At 35.8% G+C, this 14,652-nt stretch overlaps 1 protein-coding gene across 6 annotated transcripts in view; it reads left to right on the top strand.

Moving 5' to 3' along the window:
* The window catches only part of WDSUB1 (WD repeat, sterile alpha motif and U-box domain containing 1), a 41,984-nt gene that overhangs the window by 20,883 nt on the left and 6,449 nt on the right, over window positions 1-14,652 (top strand). For all 6 annotated transcript variants that reach the window (XM_034643407.1, XM_002925276.4, XM_034643409.1 and 3 more), the window contains 4 exons: window positions 834-874; window positions 955-1,061; window positions 1,920-2,099; window positions 7,118-7,258. In XM_034643407.1, coding sequence (XP_034499298.1) covers window positions 834-874; window positions 955-1,061; window positions 1,920-2,099; window positions 7,118-7,258 — 469 coding nt within the window. The remainder of the gene's footprint in view (window positions 1-833; window positions 875-954; window positions 1,062-1,919; window positions 2,100-7,117; window positions 7,259-14,652) is intronic.

The following is a 14,652-nucleotide window of genomic DNA, read 5'->3' as shown; positions in this document are numbered from 1 at the left end:
TTTACATATAGTGAAGATGTGGTTGATGAAAATATTCTCCAAGAAAGAATAGAGAATGTTGAATGGAGCCTTATAATGAGTTCAGGCTGTAGCTGTACGAACAAATGAAACAGATGTAAATCATCAAAGTGTAGTGGGTCAAGCAAGGAATCTGAGCTAGCCCTCCACATGAAAGTTCACATCACCGAGTGCTCTGGCAGGAGAAGGGCAAGAATACCCAAACTGCGTGAAGTGGATCCTGAATGTTGCTCAAGAAATTTTCATGAGATTTTACATTTACGAGAATAGCTAGAACATTAAATTCTCTCCATAAAATATATATTAGTCTCAGTTAAAATAAAACTAATTGTACACTTGAAACTAATATAATACTATGTTAATTTTACTTCATTTTTTAAAAATTAATAAAATAAATCTGTCTAGATGCTAGAGGGCCAGCTAAGTGTACTCAGAATCTGACTAATTTCTATTCACTGGTCCTGCAGTGGATACAAGTCAAATGTCATAGCAAAAATACAGATCATTTCATGTAACAGATGTTTAGGTTACTTTTAGTAAATTCAAATAAATCAGCAAAAGCCAAGGGTCTTTTATACTAAAAATTTCTAGGAAGATGGTCAGCAGACAACAGTGCTAATTATTGAGAAAGAGTGAAATAAGTACTTGATGATATTATTATAGATGCTGTTCTCTTTTTATTGGTAAAGTATCAACTTACATTTGTGACTATACTATTAAAACACAGCATATAAACCATTTATGTCAGAGGAGCCCTTATCAAGTAACTTCACTCCTGCCTGAGTAAATATAAAGCTGTTTTTATTGTTTTTCAGAATACTGAGAGTATACTTCACACGTTGACTCAGCACACCAGGTCTGAACTTAACCTCATTTTGCATTAATGTAATTAAAAAATTAGTCTGAGGATACATAATAGTTGTTTTTATTAACTAGGTATGTCACAAGTTGTGCCTTTGCACCCAATACCCTTTTACTTGCTACTGGTTCAATGGACAAAACAGTGAACATCTGGCAATTTGATCTGGAAACACCTTGCCAAGGTTAGTAAGGGCATGATATTTAACCCAGTTCAACCCATTCACCATTAAAATTTTAAATTCCATAATTTTTTGGCAAATTATTCACCTTGCTTTTTCTCAGTATAAAGTGTACATCCAAATTTAATATAATTTAAAAATAATTTTAGAGAAGCCAGTATTTAAAGTAGTTGGTGTGTGTTAAAACTGTTGGTGAATGCTTTTCAGTGCATGTTTATGGATGTCATACCTCCTGTAGTTTTGTAAGCTATTTATTTGTAACTGCATACTATTTTTTCAGATAAATACAGCCTGAGAACAAAATAGAAATCACAGTTTTATTTGTTCATTTTATTTTTGGCCTCATCAAAAACAATGTTGACACATAATTTAGGAGTTTTATTTTTTTTACTGCCAGAATTAACCAGGTAGTGGTGCTGATATGCAGATAATAGAGCAAATAGAGTACTTTTGCTGATGTGAGGTTTTTGGCTTTTAAGTAGGCTCTGCGTCCAGCATGGAGCCTGATACAGGCAGGGCTTCAACTCATGACCCTGAGGTCAAAACTTGAGCTGACGCTTAGCTGACTGAGCCATCCAGGCACCCACATATGAGTTTTATATAATTAAAAAAAAATTGTTTTTCTAGAATGAAAAGAAAAAGTTCCAAAAGACTAGTATTTAATATAGTATTAAATAATATTGTAATTACACATAGTATTATTTGGGTTTTTTTTTTCATAAAAGAATGTTAAAGTAGCCAAATACAGATTTAAGGAAATTTAATTTACTTTTTAATTCTGAGTGAGAATATTTATAAAAGAAGTGCTTTTCTTCATTGTTATTTTACCTACCTTTTCGTTTGTTGGTTTGTTTTTAAAAGCAAGGAGCACAGAAGATCAAGCGAAGCAGTTTACTGAAGATTGGTCAGAGGATGATGTCTCAGTGTGGCTTTGTGCACAAGGTTTAAATGACCTTGTTGGTATTTTCAAAATGAATAACATTGATGGAAAAGAACTGTTAAATCTCACCAAAGAAAGTCTGGCTGATGATTTGAAAATTGGTAAGAGTGATAGAAGATAGGCCGTCTTAAAAGTGACTTAATAATTTACTCTGAGATTGGTTTTAGTTGTATTGATAGTATCCTCTTAATATTCTGACATAGTAATTATTCTGGTATATATCTTTATAGAGAAGGACAGTATATTTTTATTAGATTATGGAAAAGAAATGTTACATAGTATTTCTTTAAAGCCACCATGTAACTAATTTTAAAAATGTATATATTTTAAAAATTGAGATATAATTCACATGATAAAACCCTTTTATAAGGGTACAGCGTAGTGACTTTTAGTATATCTACAGAGTTGTACAGCCATCACCACTGTCTAATTTTAACAACATTTTAATACATTCAAAAAGAAACCCCATGCCCATGAGCATTCACTCCTCTGTCCCTTTCTCTCTAGGCCCTGGCAGCCATGAGTCTGCGTTCTGCCTCTAAGGATTTGCCTCTTCTTGACATTTCATACAAGTGGAATCATATAATATGTGGCCTTGTCTGGCCTCTTGCTTAGCATGTTTTCAAGGTTCATCCGTGCTGTAGCATATAGTAGTACTTCATTTCTTTTTATGACTATTTTTTTTCCACTGTATGAACTTATCACTTTTTGCTTATCCATTCATCAGTTGATTGAATTTAGATTATTTCCATTTTAGCTATCATGAATAATGCTGCTCTGAACATTTGTGTACAAGTTTTTGTGTGGTAATGTTTCCAGTTTTCTTGGGTGTATAATCAGGAATGGACGTGGCAGGTCATACAGTAACTCTGTGCTGACGTTTGAGGAACCGCTGGACTATTTCCAAAGCAATTGTGCTATTTTGTGTTCTCACCAGCTATATATGAAGATTTCAGTTTCTCTACATCCTCATCAACACTCGTTTTAATTATAGCCATCCTAGTGGTTTCTCATCATGGTTTCAACATATAGTTCCTGGTGACTGGTGATGTGGAACATCTTTCCACGTGCTTGTTAGCCATTTGTAGCTCTTCTTTGTAGAAATGTCTATTAAGATCCTTTGGCCATTTTAAAAACTGGGTTGTCTTTTTTTTTGTTTATATAAATTTGGATATGACTTATCAAATAGATGATTTGTAAATGTTTCCTCCCTTTCTGTGGGGGTTAGCCTTACACTTTCTTTTTTTTTTTTTTTTAAAGATTTTATTTATTTATTCGATAGAGATAGAGACAGCCAGCGAGAGAGGGAACACAAGCAGGGGGAGTGGGAGAGGAAGCAGCAGGCTCAGAGCGGAGGAGCCTGATATGGGCCTCGATCCCATAACGCCGGGATCACGCCCTGAGCCGAAGGCAGACGCTTAACCGCTGTGCCACCCAGGCACCCCATGCCTTACACTTTCTTGATAGTGTCCTTTAATTTTTTTTAATTTTTATGAAGTCCAATTTATCTTTTATTCCTGTTGGTGCTTTGTGCTATCGGTGTCAGATTATCTAAGAAACAATTGCCTAGTTCCAAGTCTTGAAGATTTATACCTGTTTCTCTTCTATGAATTTTATGTCTAGTTCTTACATTTAGAGAGAATGAGGTTTGATCAAGTATGACTTAATTTTTGTATATGGTGTGAGGGTAAGTGTCCAACTTCATTCTTTTCAGATGTAGATATCTAGTTGCTGCCCCAGCACTATTTGTTGAAAAGATTATTCTTGTCCTTTGGAATTATCTTGGCACCCTTGTTGAAAATCAGTTGATTACAAATGTGAGGACTTACTTCTGGACTCTCAATTCTGTTTCGTTGATCTATTCTTATGCTGGTACCATACTTTTTTTTTTTTTTTTAAGATTTTATTTATTTGAGAAAGAGAGTGGTGGGAGGAGCAGAGGCAGAGGGAGAGGAAGAGACTCGCAAGCTGACTCCCCGCTGAGCATGGTGCCTGACATGGGGCTCAGTCTCATGACCCTGAGATCATAATCTGAGTCAAAACCAAGAGTTGGACACTTAACCGACTGAGCCACCTACACACCCCCACAGTCTTAATTACTGTAGCTTTGTAGTAGGTTTTAAAATCGAAAAGTGGGGGCGCCTGGGTGGCTCAGTCATTACGCATCTGCCTTCTGCTCAGGTCATGGTCCCAGGGTCCTGGGATCAAGCCCCACGTCGGGCTCAGTGGGAAGCCTGTTTCTCCCTCTCCGACTCACCCTGCTTGTGCTCGCTCTCTTGCCATCTCGCTCTCTGTCAAATAAAATCTTTTTAAAAAATAAATAAAATAGATAAAATCAAAGTGTATGTCCTTCATCTCTTTTTTTTTTTTTCTTTTCCTCTCCAAAATTGGTTTTGCTACTCTGGGTCCTTTGCATTTCCATATGAATTTTAGAATTGTCAGTTACTGTTTCAAAAGAGCCACCTGATTTTTAAAAATTTATTTTTTTAGGTTTTTATTTAAATTCCAGTTAACATGCAGTATAATATTAGTTTCAGGTGTACCCGTATAATACTTGGCATTCATCACAAGTACACTCCTTAAAAAGCCACCTATTTTGGTATGGATTATATTGAATCTGTGAATTAATTTGCTGATTATTGTCATCTTAACAATATTAAGTCTTGTAATCCATAAGCACAGGACTTTTTTTAAGAGAGCACATGTTAAGTGGAGGGGGAGGGGCAGAGGAGAGAGAATTTTTAAAGATTTTATTTATTTATTTGCCAGAGAGAGAGAGACAGCACAAGCAGGGGGAGCGGCAGGCAGAGGGAGAAGCAGGCTCCCCGCTGAGCAGAGAGCCCTATGTGGGACTCGATCCCAAGACTCCGGGATCATGACCCAAGCTTAAGGCAGACACTTGACTGAGCCACCCAGGTATCCCAGGACATTTTTCAGTATATTTAGGTCATCTTACTTTTTTTCAACAATGCTTTATCATTTTCAATATACAAGTCATTTTTCTTAAGTGTATAATTTGGTGGGTTTTTAGTATATTCACAGAGTTAGAATAGAGTTATATAACCATCAACACCATCTAATTTCAGAACATTTTTATCCCCTCAAAAGAACCTCATTCTCTCTACCTAGCCTCTGGCAACGACTAATCTACATTGTCTTTATGGATTTGCCTGTTCTGGACATTTCTTGTAAGTGGAACCATACAGTAGGTGTCCTTTGTATCTGGCTTCTTTCATGTAACATAATGCTTTCAAGGTTCATCCATGTTTTCTATGTATAAGAACTTCAATGTGTGAAGTTTCCAGTTTCTTTACCTCTTTCTCAACACTTGTTATTCCAGTCGTCTTGATTATGGACACCCTCGTAGATGTGGTGTGTTAGATTGTGGTTTGTGGTTTGGATTTGTATTTACCTAATGATATGGAACGTCTTTTCAAGTGCTGATTGGCTATTTATGTATCTTCTTTGGAGAATATCTGTTTAGATGCTTTGCTCTTTTTAAATTGGTTTGTCTTTTTATTGTTGAGTTGTAAGAGTTGTTGATATATTCTGGATACTAGATCCCTATCAAAAATAGCTTGAAGTCTTAGTGTCATGCTCTAATAAAAATAATACCACATAGTACTATTAACATACGCTAATAGAATCGTAATGGGAAAGCTTAGGAAATAGGATATGCATAGTGAGATTTATTGTTAATGAAGAGTCAAGTAACAACAAAAAAATTAAAACCATTTTAAAGTATAGTGTTATACTTTCCTTACATGGTAAATTTAGCATGTGAATGTATTTAAATATCTTGGAATCTTATGGCCTTTTAAGAAGTTAACAGAATTGATTATTTGTGAAAATACTTAGGGTCAGATAGTTTTGTTTTCAGGCCATACTGTGAAAGCAATTTTGTATATCTAATAACTTATTTCCTTTATAATTTACTCTTTTCTTCTAAATGTAGGTAATATAGAGGTTTTTTTTTTTGAAGGTCTGAATTTAGCATCTTCATTAGTTGATTTCTCTTTCCTCTCTCATAATCTTTATCACACAGAAGCACTTGACAATGTAAAACAGTAATTTCAGATTTCAACAAAGGATGTTTGAAAACATATAAAAGAAGCATAGTAAAAACAATAGGAATAGAATTCTGATAAAGAATAAGAAATTCTTGGATTTAATTAATGGTTTGAAATAGTTTTTGAAGGATGAGTCTCAGGGTTAGTAGTTAGAATCCTTTTAAACTTCAGTGAAATAAGTTTCAGAACTATCAGGTCCAAGCCAGAATTGAAATGTAATTTAACTTCTGTGGTAGTCTAATCGCAGAATTGGGAAAATCCATTATTATGAATGGAGACAAAAATGTTAACATTCTCTAGTAAATAAGGAATTTGTTTTGTGTTTAAGATTTGGAAAGTTAGCAAATTGAACAGAATAAATTATTAAATAAATTGACTAGGGCATTTCTTTTTTCCACATCATTCTAAAGTATTTTACAGTTCTAGGGCACCTGGGTGGTTGAGTCGGTTAAGGGTCTGACTCATTTCAGCCTAGGTCATGATCTCAGGGTCATGATATAGAGCCCCATGTTGGACTCCTCACTGGGTGTGGAACCTGATTAAGATTCTTCCCCTCTCCCCCTCCACCCCTCCCCCGTACACGCTCTCACTCTCTCTCAAAATAAATAAATAAATCTATAAATAAGAATGTTAACAGCTAATAACACGAAACCTCCTAAAATTAATTATACTAAACTTCCTGAAATTAAAAATTAAGATAATTTTTAAAACTTGGTAACAGTAAACATACAAATGAGTGAAACTTGTGTGTCCAGCCTGGGACAGACAGATGAGTTTACTTATTGTGTTTCATATGAGATCAGCAAATATATCTAGTTTCAAAAAATTTTTAAATATAAGATGGAATTTTTACATTAAACTGAAGATCTTTAAAAATTGTTAGGGAATTTTTTGTTTAAACACAGTAAGCAATAATAACACTTTTCTGATTTTGGGGTAAAACAGTATGTCTGAAGATTTTTGGTTGTAATAGATAAAATCTGTGTGCTGAAGACTTTCATAGAGGTTACCAGTGGTTCTCCCACCCTAACAGAATAATTTCTTTTCAGAATCTCTAGGGTTGCGGAGTAAAGTTCTGAGGAAAATTGAAGAGCTCAGAACAAAGGTGAAAACCCTTTCTTCTGGAATTCCTGATGAATTTCTGTGTCCAATAACTAGGGAGCTTATGAAAGATCCTGTCATTGCATCAGGTATGTGTGATGCTTTTCTACGTTTCTGGGTATATTTTGTGCTAAATGAAAAAATAATGTAGATAGTTCACAGAAATTTGTTTAAATGTGGAAATTTTTTTAAATCTGTTTTATAGCTCATAAGTAGTTTTTTTTTTAACTCCTTTGATCTGAGGTAAACTATTGAACATTATATATTTCTTAATAAAATTGGTTGGAATATGGGGCGCCTGGGTGGCACAGCGGTTAAGCGTCTGCCTTTGGCTCAGGGCGTGATCTCGGCGTTGTGGGATCGAGCCCCACATCAGGCTCCTCCGCTATGAGCCTGCTTCTTCCTCTCCCACTCCCTGCCTGTGTTCCCTCTCTCGCTGACTGTCTCTATCTCTGTCAAATAAATAAATAAAATCTTTAAAAAAAAAAATTGGTTGGAATAGGTTTGGATAAGATTAGAGACAAAAGGGATGAATGTTTAACAAGCTTTATTTGAACTTGTGAAATGTGTTTTTGGTTACAAGAGTGGAGGTAAAATATTGTTTTTGAGATAGAATGTTGAGATCTCTTTTTTTTTAAAGATTTTATTTATTTATTCCACAGAGATAGAGACAGCCAATGAGAGAGGGAACACAAGCAGGGGGAGTGGGAGAGGAAGAAGCAGGCTCATAGCAGAGGAGCCTGATGTGGGGCTCGATCCCGCAACGCCGGGATCACGCCCTGAGCCGAAGGCAGATGCCCAACCGCTGTGCCACCCAGGCGCCCCAGAATGTTGAGATCTCTTATGTTTGTCTATCATGAATTTAAACAACCTTACAGAAATAAGATTTAAAGATTATAAAGTTGCATCTTTCCAGATTAATTTCTAATCTTTGTCAATAGACACAGAGATACATATTTACATAGTTGTAATCAGTGAATCCATATTATGTTTTTTAATTTTTGTGTAGAACTTCATACATTTCTAACTATCAACTTTGTCTACATGATTTTCAGTTTTAATAGCTTTATTGCACTGTGGCTCTATGCAATGTTTTGACTCTTGCAAACACATACATATACCAAATAGTAGAAATCTTTTTATTGTAAACAGCATTGCAGTGATACCTTGGTACTTCCTTTTTTCTGTTACCCATTACTTAGGGTTATTTTTATGGCATGTGTGCCCCAAAGCAGAGTTAACAAATCAGAATATTTTATGAACATGAAAAAGAATGGTTTTGATAGTTTTTGTTAGAATATTCAGTGGACATCTGAAAAGTGTGGTCTTTCCCCAGTGTATGGTCTTGGCACCCTTGTTGAAGATCATTTCACCACATACATGAGGGTTTATTTCTGGGTTATTTTGTCCCATTGGTCTGTATGTTTGTCTTCATGCCAGTACCATACTTTTTTAATACTATAGCATTGTAATATGTTTTGAAATCAGGAGGTATAAGGCCTCCAGCTTTGTTATTTCTCAGGGTTGTTTCAGCTCTTTAGGATACTTTGGGATTCCATATGAATTTTAGTATGGGTTTTCCTATCCCTGTAAAAAGTGCCATTGGGATTTTGATGGAGAGTGTGTTGAAACTGTAGATGACTTTAAGTATGGACATTATAACAGTATTAACTCTTCCAATCCATGAATACAGGATGTCTTTCCATTTATTTGTATCGTCTTTTACTTCTTTCCACAGTGTTTTGTAGTTTTCAGTATACAAGCTTGCCAGGCTTTTCATCAGAATGGTGTTTAATTTATTGATCAATTCAGAACTGACAGCTCCAACTCATGAATACCACACAGCTCTCCTTTTTTTCGGTCTCCTTTACATTCTGTTAGCAGTGCTTTGTGTTTCAGTGTATAGGTTTTGCACGTACATTGTTAATACTATCCTTAGGTACTTAGTATTTTGGTAACCCTATAGATACTAGTTTTAAAAATTTCAATTCCCAATTCTTCATTGTTTGATATTTCACAATTGATTTTGTACATTGACTTTGTATTCTGTGACTTTGCTTTAGTTTACTAGTAAGAATACCTCTTTTATGGATCCTTTTACTTGATTTTCTTCATACATGATCATGTCATCTGTAAGTAGGCATTTGTATTTCCAGTCTGTATGCCTCCCTCTGCCCCTGCCCCTTGTCCTGTTTGTTATGCTGGCCAGGATTTGCAATACAATGTTGAAAAGAAAGAAGTGGTGGGAATGCCTTAATCTGCTCTTAGGGGAGCATTCTTTCTCCATCAAGTATGATGTAAGCTGCCTTCTATCAAATTAAGTTCTGTCTACAGTTGCTGAGAATATTTAAAATGCTTATCCACTGAAATAAGAGTTTTTCTCTTTTATCCTGTATTATGATAGATTACTGTATTAGTTCCCTGTTGCTGTCATTACAAATCACAAAATTAGCACATTTCTGTAGGTCAGAGGTCCAGTACGTTGTCATGGGCACGTCAAGGTAGTGGCTGGTTCTGTTCCTTGCCAAAGGCTCTAGAGAAGAATCCATTTCTTGCTCGTTTAGGTTGGTGGTAGAATTCAGTGCCTTGTGTTTCTAGAACTGAGGCCCATCTTTCCTGCTGGCTATAACCCCGGGGGCTGTCCTCAACTGTGGCAGGCAGAATAATGGCTCCCCAGGATGTCCATGTCCTTAGAGCCCCAGAGCCTATCAATCAGTGTTACATGGCCAGAAGGGCTTTGCAGATGTGATTAAGGGTCTTGAGATGGAAGAGTCCCCTGTATTATCGGGTAGACCCAGTGTAATCACAAGGATCTTTATAAGTCAAAGAAGGAAACAGGAGAGTCAGAGGAGAGGTGACAACAGAACAGAGGTTGAAGTGATACGGGACCACGAGCTAAGGAATTCAGGCAGCCTCTAGAAGCTAATAAAGACAAGGAACCAGATTCTCCCTTAGAGCCTTTGGAAAGAATGCCATCCTGCCAACACCTTGATTTTAACCCAATGAAACGATTTCATATTTCTGATCTGCAGAACTGTAAGACAATAAAGTCACTAAGTTTGCAGTAATTGGTTACAGAGGCAATTGGAAAATAATATACTAGCTCCTAGAGCTCACTTTTTTTTTTTAAAGATTTAATAGAACTGAAATGGTTTCTATATATTGTGATTGATCTGTCTGGGCTAATCCCTTCCAGCAAGTTTCCATTTGATTTTGCTTTTTTCTAGCTCCTGTTTTCTCCTCCTTTGCTGAATTTTTCTGAGTTGATTACATGTCCTTTTTGGCTTTTTCTCCCCCTGGTGATTCAGAAGAGCTCTGTACCTTCTATCTATCTGTTAAACTAACTGTCTTAGAAGTATTCTTACACGGTATTTTTACTCATCTAGCCTTTAAAAAAAGCAGGATGTGCTTGGTGAGAAACAAAATATATATTTTGAAAATGGAATTTACGAACATATCAGATAGTATTTGTTAGTATACTCAGAACTACTTCATGATATGAATGTGCCATAAATTAACTCACACTCCGCTTTTTCCAAGTAATTCAGAAGAAAATCCTCAGTCATGTAATATATCCACAGGTACACTTATTTAAATATTCTAATTGGATAAACTCTTAATACTGATAGCACTGCCGTATATTTAAATTTTTAGTTCGAATTATGCTCATCTTTTTAAAAATCGGCTAGCCCAGTTTTTGCTCATTCAGACCTCCAGATAAATTTTAGGATCAGCTTGTTATGTTACAAAAGAAAATCTAATTGATATTTTGATTAGAATTACAGAAAACCGAAAAACAATTTGGAGTGAGAAGTAGAAATGAAAACTTTATACGAGTCACATGTTCCATCTATTTTATTGCTTCCAAGTCTGTTCTGAACATTTAGGTAGCTTTGTAAAAAAATCAGTGTTCACACAATTTGTCATTTCAAAAGTGAAAACAACTAATAAATCCTCTCTGACCATCTCGCTTTTTCTCTAAAGCTTTTACAGTGTTTGGTACAGAGAACACACTCTGGCCTCTGTTGTTGCCGTGCAAGGACAAGTCAGTTTAATTCCGATTTTTAATTCTTGTCCAGGGTGCATAGCGCTTCTTGAATGGAATTCTGTGCCTTTTATCAATTTTGGAAAACTTTCAGCCATTCTCATTCTATATGCCTTATCTCTTCAGCCTTTGTAGGTCGTTTTCACAGAGCCACCTCCCAGTTGTCTATTCTGCGTTGTCCTCACACTGTTGAACCTTCCCACCGACATTGCTTCAAAATTTCACTGCCAGTAGTTTTAGCCTGTTGTTTAAAGGCCAGATTTGGGAGCCAGACTGCTTGGGTTTAAATCCCAGCTCTGTCACCCCAAGGTCACACAGGTAGGGCCTTATTCAGGCCCTATATAAGACTGTTGTGTAGATTAAATGAATTAATATAGGTAACAGTGCTTTGGAACAGTGAGTATAGATTCATTCTTATTCAGAGGCTGTATCTATTTTCATTTTCTGAGGTTTGTGCTATCCTAAATCTGTTCTTTGTTGTCTGTGAGTGTTCACCTTCAGTTATTACCTGTGGAACGTCAGTGCAGGAAGACGGCATATGGCTCCAGAGAGGCACTGGCTTGCTTGGTCCGTTTCCCCAGGGGACTGAGCAAGGTTTTTTTCTTGGACAAAGATAATATAAATTCAGAGACCAGGCCAGTGAGCTAATATTTTTCATTTGAACCTGGAAGTCAGCTATACATGTAAAAAGATGTCTCTAAGTATAATATAGCAAGAAATTTGGGTGTTTAATCTGCTTGATTACCAGAAATGGAAGTCTAAGAAACAAATCTTACAATAGGTATCATTTCTTTTCGTATTTTACCAGGACCTGTGCATCTGAGTATATTAAGTTAAATTATTAAATATCGTTTACTTCCTCGACCTAGCTGCTGGTACGGTTCTTGATTTGCCCACTCGATATCTTGGTTTATAGCCTAAGTCAAGTAGTACTGTTTGAACAAAAATTTTTTACTGGAGGATTTAAAACCAAGTCAATTTTAAAAGTAGTAAAAACAAGCAAACTTATTAGGTAATATTGAATGTGTACTATATATTCTTTTAAAAATTGTCATTTTTTTCTCCCCTGGCAACACCTTTGATTTAAATAAGATAACTCTAGTTGTAGTAAACTTCATGCATGAATTTCTCCAAGAAACCAGGAGTGTCATTTTTAGTTATAATCTTCAGTGCCTTTTCATTTATACATGAAAAGCTGTGTGTGTGTACGAGGAGGTGGGAGGGGGGTCTTTGCTTTGTAGCTGATAATCCCTCTTACTGCTCTGGAATGAGCTTTAGTAGGCTGTGTGAAACCTTATATATCATTAGCAATGCTGTAGAGCCAATCCAAATTCCTGCTTTTCCTGTTTATCACATATTTGGTACCAGCAGAAAAACTGTTGGTTATTCTAAAGAATCAGTATCTTATAATACCATGAAAAGCTGATAGTGAAGTTCACGTAAACTATGGCCAGTATAACTGACTTTGTTATATAGTAGGAAACCTATACCTCCATAGACTGAATAATTTGACATTTTATCCACTGTCACCACCCAAGAAACTAACAATCCACAAGCAGGGAAGGAAAAATTATTCATTTACAGGAATTCAGTTCAAGGTGACAAAACACTGTATGATAACATGCTCTAACAGTGCAGATATATATTAAAAATGGAGAGTAGAGAATATGAAAAATTGAATGTACTCACTGATTATTAACTGATGAAAAACCTATTTGAAGTTTTGAGTATTTTCTTGGTCTTTTTTAAAATTTTATTTATTTGAGAGAGTGAGGAAGAGAAGGACAAGCAGACTGTCCACTGAGCAGGGAGTCTGACATGGGGCTCAATCCCAGGACTGTGGGATCATGACCTGAGCTAAAGCAGACACTCAACCAACAGCCACCCAGGTGCCCCATTTGGTCTCTTTTTAAAAGATACTCGTGTAAAGGTAACCAGCAGATCAAAAATACCTCCCTAAGCATTAAAATTGATGAAACCAGCTCCTATAGTGAAAGTTTATTTATGTGATATATAAAAAATAATGATAAATATTACTAGTTTATTGTTCCATAATTCTACAGTTTGGTTTTAACTCATCCCTAAAGAGGAAAAAAAAAAAAAAAGATTTGAGATTAGCTAACAAAGCACAATCCAACCTAAAGGATTCAGAAAGGCTAGAAATAAAAGGATAGGCAAAAATGACACAATTGCAAGTAAAAATAGAATTCAGACCAAAAAAACTTTAAGACATGGGAAAATACTTGGGGCATCTGAGTGGCTCAGTCGTTAAGCATCTGCCTTCGGCTCATGTCAAGATCCCAGCATTCTGGGATCGGGCTCCCTCCTCAGCAGAAAGCCTGCTTCTCCCTCTCCCACTCCCCCTGCTTGTGTTCCCTCTCTCACTGCCTCTGTCAGATAAATAAAAATCCTTAAAAAAAAAAAAAAAAGACATGGGAAAATACTGTGTAATACAGAAGACCACAGTTCTCAGTGAAGATAACTGTTATTAGCTATGCAGTCTCAAACACAGCAACAACTTTTCATAAAGCAGAAACAGCAAGGTAAGGAAAAAGATAATAGGCTTGATCATAACTCTCAGTCCAAAATAGAAAGTACACTTTTTTGAACAGAGATGGGACGTTCATAAATATTAACCACAGTTAAGCACCAGACACTAGCACTACTAGAACTAACACAAACAGCATTACCTCACCACAATGGAATGTAACTAAGAAATTAAAAGTGGTCCCCTTTCACCTGGAATGTCAAAAACATTCTACTATCAGATTTATCTAGCCTGGTGGCAAATGAATTAGCTGTTACTGAACTCATAATATTCTACATAGTAATAATATTAACATGGACATCGTTTATCAGTAATAGGGCAGTGTGGTGGTAATATAAGATTAAGGTTCATTATACTCAATTTTTATTTATGAAAAGTTGAGTATAATTTTCCTACTCAAGCTATTCTTACAATTCAACAGTAAGACAAATCATCCAATTAAAAAATAGGCAAAGGATTTGAGTAGACCTTTCTCCATAAGAGATATACGAATGGCCAATAAGCACTAGAAAAGATGTCCAGTATCATAATGGAAATGAAAATCAAAACCACATTGACATACCACTTGATACCTACTAGGAAGACTAGAATCTAACGTGTTAGGATTTGCAGAAATATGGTACAGCTGCTGTTGAAAATAGTTTGGCAGTTCCTCAAAAAGCTAAATATAGTTACCATATGATGTAGCAATTGTACTCCTAGATATATATCCAAGAGAACTGAAAACATTCATCCAAAAAGTTTACATGAATGCTCACAGTAGTCTTATGGATAAGAGCCAGAAAGTGGAAATAACCCAAATGCCCATCACTGAAAGAATAAAATGTGGTATATCCATACAGTGGAATATTTATCAGTTATAAGAAGGAACAAATACTTATACATGCTAC

Source organism: Ailuropoda melanoleuca, chromosome 2 (assembly GCF_002007445.2).
Source record: "Ailuropoda melanoleuca isolate Jingjing chromosome 2, ASM200744v2, whole genome shotgun sequence".
Lineage (NCBI taxonomy): Eukaryota > Metazoa > Chordata > Mammalia > Carnivora > Ursidae > Ailuropoda > Ailuropoda melanoleuca.
This window is presented reverse-complemented; position numbering and strand designations above follow the sequence as displayed.